We start from the raw sequence: 10467 nt of genomic DNA on the forward strand, positions 1-10467 counted from the left end.
GGAGAGAGGATAAGAAGAGCAAAAGGGGAAAAAATGTGAGTTGACATAAAAGCAGCTCAATAGGTAAAAGAAAGGGGGGAAAAATAAACAATGAAAAAGCAGTTACTCACCATCTCACACAAGCAGGCTGATGCCCAGCCAATCTCTGAGCAACGGACAGCTTGGAAGCAAAAAAAAAACAACCAACCCACCACCTCCTCTTCTCCTACCCCTGTTTTTATTGATAACATGAGGTTATATGGTATAGAATATCCCTTTGCCCAATTCAGGTCTGCTGTCCTGGCTGTGTTCCCTCCCAGCTTCTTCCCCACCCCCAATTTGCTGGGGACAGGGGCAGAGTGGGAAAAAGAGAAAGCCTCAGTGCTGTGTTGGCACTATCCAGCAACAGCCAAAATATTAGCGCTGTCAACACTGTTTTAGCCAGAAATCCAAAAGACCACCCTACAGGTTGATATGAAGAAAGGTAATCCCATCCCGGTCACACTCAGTGCACCCTAGAACAGAGATGAGATAAGGATTACATTAATATATTCTGAAAATATCATTTGGAGGATGTGGTACTTCAGCGGGGCTTTCTTCCATTATGAAGTTCTGGACTAAAAAAACCTTTCCCCTCAGTTGTCCCCCCTCTATCGTTTAGTAAAATAATTTCCCACTCATCAGGCAGAGGGCTGTAGAAATGGCAGGATGAGAGATTACAGACTTAGAACAACTGTCCTCCAAGGCAAACCATCCTATAGTCTTGAAGGAGTGTGGTTTTTCAGGCACATGACAAACACCAGAGCTTTGGGGAAGAGTTTTCTTTGAAAGGTTTCCCAGTGATACTTAAAAAAAAACCCACCTTCTGCATCAATTATTATTTTTAGAATGGCAAGTCAGATAAATGCAGGTGGAGGACTTTTAAGTTCCTGGTTGTTGTAAATTACACCTTGCTGTGCTTTTAGTTCATGGACAAAATACAACAGGCAAGAGACAAGACACACAGCAAGATATTCAAAAGCATTGAGTACCTAAGGCATCTTTCAAATCAGGATTCAAGAAGCCAGGACAATTAAATGTTTTGAGTACCTTTATTGCTGCCACACTATATGGTTCAGGAAACTACTACAGTTTAACAGGACTACCGCAGCTAAAATTACTTCTAAGCTACAGTTCATTGTTATAAATGTATCAGGCTTTGGAAAAGCACATGCACTCATAGCATGCAACATGTCAGACCATGTGTCTACACACAATGCTTGCAGCAGGAGAGAAAAACGGGAAGAAAGCAATATCCATCTTTCCCCAGAAAAGGACACATATGCATGGCACAGCTGAAGACAAAGGAGGTACAGCCAACTTTTTGAGGACAGACAACATGTCACTGCAGGGCTATTGGGTTCCCCCTGAAACCTGCCCAGGCTTTGTCAGACAGACAGCTGACATCACTGTGAAGGTGTTTGTGGCTTGGACTTGGACAGCAGGGAAATGGGACTGCTCTGGTGCCCTTAGGAACCCCTTACTGCATGACACTGGTGAGCCTGCACTCTCTGAGGAGGTGCTGCATCACACTGCAAAGGCTCTCTGCCAAATCACAGGCAGGCAAAGACCATAACGCCCCAGGACCCACCAGAGAGGAGCAGGACTTCTCTCCCCTGTGCTGAATGGGAAGATCAGCTACCTGTGTCCAGGGATTTTGTGTCTCTACCCCTGTGGGAAGGGCTCTTGTCACTTCAGAGGTCTTTCCCGAAGCGGGGGCTGAAGGGGGTACTTCAGGAGAAGGATGAGGGAGAAATGTAGCTACATATCTCCACACCCAACATCATCCTGAACATGACCTGTAGGTTTCACTGCCATCATGGCAGCCAAGAGCCTCCCCTCATGGTGGTGTTAAGGCACCGGAGGTGAGGTTGCTGGAGATATGTGGGAGGAAAGCGGGGTTCAGCACTGAGCTGTCTCTGACTTGGGACCTGGTGGATGGGGAGGAAGGTTTGCAACACCTTGTGGAGGCTGGCCCTGCCACCAGCCTTGCCATACAGCTGAAGAGGGGAGGCATCATTTTGGACTTATCATTTATACAGCACTTCACCCAACTGTTTAGACAACATGACTCCAATGAGAGTTATCATGGCTAAGAATGAAATAAGCTCTACCAGTGTTGTTCTCTCATCTGAGAAGAGCTCTAAACAGGAAAGGCTCATTACCATTTTTTTCCAGTAGTCTTGCCAAAATGGTTTGGTGTTTTTTCTTGGGACCAAGATTATGGATATCAGGAAATGCCGCTGACACTTGATAGCAACATGTTGTTTATGCCTTACTCCTTTCTACCACAGTGTTGTGCTCTCTTTGGGAAGAAAGAAGTAAAACCTGATCTACCTTAGGGGGAACAACATCGGCCAAAGAAGAGAATGTTCTTGCTCGGATTGTGTTTGATCAAGTAGAGGAAGGGGTGGTCAGCTCTGAATGAGTAAGTAATGCATCTGCACAACATTATTTTAGTCACCCCTGTAGCAGCAGCTGCTTCAGTGCCTTCTTCATTAACTTCCACAAAGGATTTGTGAACAGCCTTGGAGATGAACAGCCCAGGCTCCCTTGACAGCCCAGAGAAATTAGCTTGTTCGAGGATGAAGGCATTCCTCATCCCCAGAGCCTGCAGTACTGGTATGAGATCACAGCTCTCCTCCATTCTGAACCGGGGCAAGTACACCGTAGTCTTTTGCGGATACACATTCTTCATATCAGTCCATTCTGCTAATTTCTCATAGGTGACAGCATTCTCTAGCTGCAAGGACAAAACACAGGGAATCACAGTCATACGCAACTAGATCAAAATGCTCACAGCAACATTTTCCTCCAAGGAAAGGCCTGGTTTTCACGACAAACACAGAACCTATGCCCTACAGCTATCACATGTGAAATCAGGCAAATTCAGATCCAGCCTTCTCAGAGGGTTTCTTCTCATTTGTTCAGATTGTCACCAGACACCAATACAGCACTGTGTCTCAATACTTTTGCAAGGAAGAAGTTAAGTTCCCTTCACTAGCGCTACATTTTGTCCACTGAAATAGGCATTAACGCCCTTGTAAAGGCTACAAAGTGTCACTTTGGAGTAGGTTTTCTCAGTCTTTCTCTGCTCTTCTGAAGCAACCTATATAGCCATTAATCTCTCTCATCTTTACACAGGGAACAGTGTTCTGCCTGTGGAAAGCGAGATAAAACCCCATAACAACAAAAGATACAAGCCTGGCCTCCATGGCTGGGAAGCATGTTATTTAAGTACTGGATAGACAGGTAGTTTCTCCTCCCAGGAGCAGAGACAGAAGTGTTACCTGTTCAAGACCAGTAGACTCATCACAGAGGTTTTCTGGCAGAAGAATGAACATGCTGAACTCTTCTCCAGCATACGGGAGCTCCAGCACTGTCACTTGCTCTTCTTGTCTCCAGGATAATTTATATTTTCCTGTCTGACACATCATCACTACATTCCTGTGCTCTCTCTAAAATACAAAAAGTCAATCAATAGTCAGAAAAAAAAAAAACAAACAGGCAAAATAAAGCAAGTAATAAACCCCATGGGATCAACCTGCTTGAAATTTCTTGTTCATTTTCCATGAACACTCCTCAAACCACCATGTGTTTTTACTGAGGCCACTGGCAGAGTCTCGAGCTCTGTGAAAGCTGTAACAGTCACTCTAAGGGCTTCTTGTCCTCTGCACTGTAGTATGTGCTGCTCCTCTAACTCTTTCCTAGAGGATAATGCCATCTTCCATTACAGGAAAGGCTGACGGGCCCTTGGAAAAGTCTCCTCTATAACTAAGCCTCTCCAAGGGGGTAGCAAAGCTTGCCTTCGCATGACTTCTGTCACGGAGGCACTTGGGAAGAGGATGCTGCTTTCCCACTACACAGGGTGGAGGTTCTTGGCTTGGATAAATTGTGCTCACACACTTGGGCCAGGCAGAGACTTGCCCTGCAGACAGCAGAGCACAGGTTATCAGGACTTTCCCCACTTTCGCCTTCTCCCCACAGCTCTTGTCCCAGCCATACCTTGTTCAGCCTGAAAGGCATTTCCCTGGTGTTTTTCTCATCAAATTTCATAGCCCATTTCCCTTTGAAGTGGATAGTGTTGACCAGAGCTAACACCGTTGTGCAATCAACAGAGCCAGGAGGGAACAGATCTCTAATTTTCCCTTTAAAGCAACAAACAAAGGTGAATTATGCTTTTGTTTTAACCATTGACTCAGGATGATCCTTTGACTTCCTCACTTGGAAGAACTGTCCATCTGTGGCAAGAATTGATCTGCAGCTCTAGCACAGTCAAAGCTCCCAGGAGCTCAGGGCCACCATATGCCCCAAGCTGCTTTTACAGCAGCCACAAGTAAAATAAATCACTCCATAGCATTTCTGAATGTTGCTACTGTCAGGAAAAGGAAGAAACTCAGACACCAGACAACTTTTCACATGGTCCTGATGCACACTCCCCAGACAGCCAAGCACAGGCCTTGTCCTTACCACCGGTTTGCTTTTCCACCCAGGAATTCATCTTCTTTCTGGACTCTTCAGCAGCAGTAAGGAAGTCCACTGCTTCCAGCTCCGCGTGGTACAAGGCCCTTGTGGAGTCTAAGTATTGCTGGAAAACAGTGAAGTGAGATGGCTGTCACGATGCTAATTGGGAAGCTACTTGACCACAGGGAAAAATAAGAGTCCAAGGAATGGATGCCAACCTGTAGGTCAGAGCTCTGTGTAGGGCTACTTGTTCCAGTGTTAATGTCCTCCATATGCACTACAACTCTTCAGAAGAGACTTTCTGAGCACAGGGAGGAGCCAAGCAACCAGTTCCTGGGACACCTTTCATGTAAAAGAGTGCCAGCTCCACTCTCTTTTACTCTTGCTGTTCTTTGTGAGAGGGTGTTTTGCTTTTTCACCATGACAACCATTTCAGGAAGATGGCTGTTGGGGAGGGCAGGGCATGACCCTGCCAGCCTGGCCATCACCCATGGCCCTGGCTCCCCTCTCCTTGCGGAGCAGCCTCCCCACTGCTGCTCCCTGGTCCTGGCTGCAAGTTGGCCCTCACTTCTCATCCCACTGTGTGTGGAGCCCCATTCACTTCAAAATGACAGCAAATGAAAAATAGCATACAAGGACTTCATCCCCCCCACCGTGCACAGCACGAATGAGCAGAAAGCCCTGAGCTCTGGGATCAGGCTATTAAAGTCAGATCTCACTATATACACGTGTATGGAGAGAGAGAGAAACGATGCGGATTCTTTCCCCAGCAGCCCAGTTTGCAGCCTGGGCAAACTGGCTTTTTTCCCTTGTCTGGAATGATGATTTCTGTGGAAATGCTCTACACTACACTGCTCAAAGATGCAAATGTGCAGCAGCATTTTAAAAAATGTAGATGAAGAGTGTCAATTCCACCTATATCAAAGCATGAAGAAGCATGATTTTGGTGAAAATTGCTACCTAGGTCTTCCAAAAGTATTTTTATCTCCTCCTCAAAAAATTCAGGCCCTTTTCCTTGACTTTGCACAAAGTCTATTTAATCTCATACGCCTCACTCTTTATACTCTTCTCACTCTGTATTTCATCCATCTGTGAGAACTTGCTTTTCTGTCACAACAGCAGCGATACAGAAATGTGCAACTTGACATCCTTAGTAGAAGTTCAAAGTGTAGTATAGAAGTTTTTCAAAGCTACAAAACCTGTAAACAGTTGTGACTTACCTGAAGGAACTGGAAAGTCACTTCTCCAAAGAGCCTATTGGCAATGCTGAGGGAACATGTGGCACCAGCTTTAGCGAGGGCAGACAGAAGCTCCTGGAAGTGAGAATGGGCTCCTCCAGCTTCTTCACACTGCGAGCAGCAGGGGAAAGCTTTCTTTAGCAAGACGCTTTTCCCTGGACCTTCACCCATTTGCCCTCAAGCTAAAATCATAGTCACTCTCCCCAAATGCACCTGTGGGGCCAAGGGGCACGCAAAGACCCACAAACGCTTCTCGGCTTCCTGACCATCCAAAAGCACCAGGTCACACACTTGTCTCCCTCCCCTCCTGTCATCTCCACCTTGAAAAAGGATCACCCTGTTTAAATCTGGCAACATTTCACGCAGCAAAGTAACGAGGTCTCTTCTGCACGTGCACACAGGGTTCAGAGATTGACAAGAACAGGGCTGAATTCTGCTCTTACTGTGCTTTTGGACGAAGTGCTGCCATTCAGCAGGTAAGTCTGCCTTGTCCTGCTTCACTTCATGCTACACTTCAATGTTATCACACAGTTCAGATTCTATCTCACCTTTCCAGTGGTGCTTTTGGTTCCTGGATTTGCTGTGCTCAGCACCTCATGAATATGAAGCACCTGCAATACGAATGCAATATTAAACTATGTAAATAGATTAAATGAAGACACAAAGAACGTGTTGAGGTTGCACTGCAGCCTCTCTGACACCACAAATCAGATGAGTCTGTTTGGAAAGGAGAGCTTTTGGAAAGGAGAGCTTTGAGACCTGTAGCTGCCACCTCTTTCAGTTTGCTGTTTGTGAAGAACATGTCCCAGACTGCCAGAAGGCTCCTGCCTCTTTCCCATTTCCAAATTTAAGCCTCTAATAGCAGTTCCTGGGAAAAGGGAAAGCAACTCACCTTTTCCATCTCTTCGGCTGTGTTGCCTCTGGCACCCAGTTGGACCATGCTCAGGGCAGCTGAGATGCTCAATGGGGAGAAGAAGATATTTTTATTTCTTTTTACTTTGCTCAGCTCTTTGAAGAAGTCCAGGCAGAACTTGGTGTTTGCTGTAGTGAGGGAGCCCATCATGGCTTGGCCAAGGCCTACAATAGGAAAACTATGTAATCCATCTCACAAACATTGCCATGGTCAGAGGACACAGTGTGGAGAGAGTTGGAAACGCAGAGGCTTTCTCAGGAAACAGCAGCCCAAGCACCAACTTGCTCCTGGGAGCAGCTTTCAGACCATGTTTAGCGCTTCATAGCAAAGTGCATCCCACACCCTGGCCCAAACAGCCACCTCTGGGCAAATCACCCCTTTAGTCATACTCTTGCTCTTCCTCTGTCTGCTACGGCTAGCTCCACACTCACTTCATGCCCTCTTTTTTTTTTTTTTCTAAAGGCTGTACACTGTGTAAATATGGTCATGTAGTCAACATCCTGTTTTTCTTGCAAGAACTGTTACATGGTTTAGAAGCATTGGTCAACCATCGGGCACTCTGCTTCTCTGAAGTATATTGTCTAAAAACTTTTTACTTGTATATTCTGTGAAACAAGAAGCACGTTGTATGAAAACAACCAACATAGAGACCAGAGAATTGGATTACCAAGTCATAGCCAAATGACAATGTGGAAAAGCCTTTCTCTACCTCCTGAATTTGAGGCAGCAAGTTCATACATGTCCCAGTACTTCTAAGATAACTGCCTGCCATTTGTCTCATTTTGCCTTTTAAAGGTATTACCAAATTCCCTCCTGCTGTTAAGTGAGCTTGTTCACTCAAGCAGAGAATTTGGGTACATGCTTCCTGCATCCTGGGATTGTCATATCCATGAAAAGTGGAAGTCAGCCCTGTAGGCAGAAACACCACGGCCTGCCTTTGTGCATGGCTGCAACACACTCTGCTCCCCTACAGCTTCTGTTTCCAGTCCTCTCACTACCCTGAGGAAAGATAAAGTTGAGAAAGTTACCTTCTCCTGGGAACAGCTGGCTCTTGCAGCTTCTTCACTGATGGAGGGTGGTGTTCTGCCCAGTCTTAAAATGAAACCGACTGCTGTGTAGTCTGGGTCCCTGACCAGCTTATTTCTGAAGAAGGAGCATGCTCTGCAAAATCAAGGGCCGACAGACAGAGTACCAAGAGAATGGCTTTTCAGGTCCCACAGCAAAGTGGGAGATGTGATTCAGTCTCTTCTGGTTTTCACCCTCTGAAACGAGTAGAGAAAGGAAATACGGAGTTTTCCCCACCCAGAGAGGAGGCACCCTGTTGATGCTGCTGCATCTCATTAGTTGCTCTGCCAAATCATCTCAAAGGCATGACAAGCATCTGCAGAAAGCATACAGTAACAGCAAAAGGGAAACAGAAACAAAGCAGAAAATAAGACTGATACGCAGCGTTCAGAAAGGCACCTCTCCCTGAAGTAATCATGTGCATCTGATAACCTCTGTCTCATGGGGAGCTCTGACATTCCTGCAGCAGATGATAGAGCTGGGCCCCTAACTACAACATGCTATTTCTTCTTTAACCCAGACCTTCCCAGAGAGGTGCAATGATCCTGACTGTGCCCCATCACCTTCTGTGCCTGAGGGCTACGTTTAGTTGGGGCTGCCTCAGCATGGGCACTTTGCCTGTCTCTAGGATCTCAGCACATTTTTCTTCCTATGTCAGCAAGAGCCAGAGAGCAGAGGGAGCACATAGAGTCATAGAATCATCTAGGTTGGAAGGGACCTTTAAGGCCATCGAGTCCAACCATCAACCTAACACTGCCAAAACCACCACTAAACCAAGTCCCTAAGCACCACATCTGCGTGTCTTTTAAATACTTCCAGGGACGGTCATTCCACCACTTCCCTGGGCAGCCTGTTCCAATGTGTTCCAATTCACCCTTTTGGTGAATAAATTTTTCCTAATATCCATCCTAAACCTCCCGTGGTGCAACCTGAGGCAATTTCCTGTTGCCCTATCGCTTGTTACTTGGGAGAAGAGACTGACCCCCACCTCACTACAACCTCCTTTCAGGTAGCTGTAGAGAGTAATAAGGTCTCCCCTCAGACTCCTTTTTTCCAGACTAAACAACCCCAGTTCCCTCAGCCACTCCTCTTAAGACTTGTTCTGTAGACCCCTCACCAACTTCATTGCCTTTCTCTGGACACGCTCCAGAACCTCAACGTCTTTGTTGTAGTGAGGGGCCCAAAACTGAACACAGTACTCAAGGTGGGGCCTCACCAGTGCAGAGTACTGGGGAACAATCACGTCCCTAGTCCTGCTCACCACACTATCCTGATACAGTCCAGGATGCTATTGGCCTTCTTGGCCACCTGGGCACACTGCTGGCTCATATTCAGTCAGCTGTCGACCAGCTTCTTTTCTGCCAGGCAACTTTCCAGCCACTCTTCCCCAAGCCTGTAGTGCTGCATGTGGTTATTGTGACCCAAGCGCAGGACCCGGCACTTGACCTTGTTGAATCTTATACCATTGGCCTTAGCCCATCAATCCAGCCTGTCCAGGCCACATGGTAGCCTTCAGTAGCACATCCTATCCTGCGTTTTGAGCATCTCCTGGACTGTGGGTCAGGAGGTGGCAGGCCTGACAAGGTGCTACAGGGCCTGGTCCTGAGGGAAGAGGGAGCCCCAGTTACACAGCAGAACAGATCCTGGCACCAGGATGCTCCCATGGTGAGAATTTTAGGAAACAAGCTTTTTCCATTGACCTCATGCAGGAGAAGAGCAAGAGGAAGTGAAGTGAAGGCACAACCAGCCCTGCTTAGGAGAGCCCAGTATGGCCGGCACTGCTGGTCATGTGCAGGGAAGAGCACTGAGCTGGAGGAGCTCCCTCGTTCACACTGGTGTTCCTTGCCCCTCCAAGGCTGGATGTGGATTTTCCCCACAACACCAAAGACAATTATACACTGCAATCGGAGCATGTTCAACTGAAGTGCTCAGCTCTGAATATTTGCTGTTGTACTCCAGCTACAGATCTGGTTTCCTAACCCCTCAGTCTAGACCACATGTTTCAGCAGAACTGTGTGGGCAACTTGAAGCATTGATGGTTTTCTCTTGAAATGCGTGTGGGGCTTGTGAGACTTTTGTTGAGTTCCACGGTCATTGTTAGTCTCCACCTCTGGATGGCCTGCAAAAAACATCAAGCAGAAAAAGGCAGCAAGTTGGAGTTGCTCCTGTCTGGGGGCACAGGAGATGACACACCAAAGCCCGCTGGATATCTTTTCCAGGATCACTCATATTCATCATCATTCATGAAGAAGGTAATGGGCACCACGCTGCCAAAGCACTTACTCGTCTTTTGGCCCTGAGGGCTGCTCTGCTTCATGAGCAGCAGCAGTCAGCTTTTTCACCATAACCCCCCCCCAGGTGCCTCGAGGCTGGTTGTGGGCTGAGCACTGGGTTTATTTTAGGCCAACGGGCACTGTGCTCAGCATTGCTCCAGGCAGAATATCGTATTTCTCACAGAAGACCAGCAGCTGACTCCACTGAGTAAAATGCAGCTAAGCCCCCGTATAGATATCACATGATGATTGCGTTTCTGTAATCTGAAAACGTGATTTGGGGGACTTTTCCCTATTGAGAAAGCACTCAGAAAAGGAGCGGTGAGGGATGTGTGCGGAGGCAGAGCTGCAGCCAGTGCTGCAAGGCTGCAGGGCTGCAAGGAGTGCTGTGCCAAAGGCTAGCTGCTTCTCAAGGCGTTGTGCAAGAAAAGAAGACATCCATCAGGATATGCAATAGAGGTCTGTCGGTAGTGCTTTTGCAGCGTTTTTGAAACTG

General features: G+C 47.1%; 1 protein-coding gene across 1 annotated transcript; it reads right to left on the bottom strand.

Moving 5' to 3' along the window:
• Window positions 1–2356: 2356 nt before the first annotated feature.
• Window positions 2357–6780, bottom strand: LOC104286660 (leukocyte elastase inhibitor-like). Its single transcript, XM_009885275.1, has 7 exons — window positions 6613–6780; window positions 6314–6331; window positions 5703–5831; window positions 4489–4606; window positions 4024–4166; window positions 3309–3476; window positions 2357–2761 (listed from the first exon to the last, which is right to left on the bottom strand). Exons 1-7 carry the CDS (start codon window positions 6778–6780, stop codon window positions 2357–2359), a joined length of 1149 nt encoding a protein of 382 aa, XP_009883577.1.
• Window positions 6781–10467: the final 3687 nt, after the last annotated feature.

The sequence above is a fragment of the Charadrius vociferus genome, unplaced genomic scaffold (assembly GCF_000708025.1).
Source record: "Charadrius vociferus isolate BGI_N301 unplaced genomic scaffold, ASM70802v2 scaffold565, whole genome shotgun sequence".
Taxonomy (NCBI): domain Eukaryota; kingdom Metazoa; phylum Chordata; class Aves; order Charadriiformes; family Charadriidae; genus Charadrius; species Charadrius vociferus.

Excerpts from the sequence above, each read along its gene's own strand:
- LOC104286660 (XM_009885275.1), bottom strand. The coding sequence starts at position 6,780 with ATGGGCTCCCTCACTACAGCAAACACCAAGTTCTGCCTGGACTTCTTC. Across the intron at positions 4,167-4,488 it reads GGTGGAAAAGCAAACCGGTG|GGAAAATTAGAGATCTGTTC; the intron begins GTAAGGACAAGG and ends GTTGCTTTAAAG. Across the intron at positions 2,762-3,308 it reads AGTCTACTGGTCTTGAACAG|CTAGAGAATGCTGTCACCTA; the intron begins GTAACACTTCTG and ends TTGTCCTTGCAG.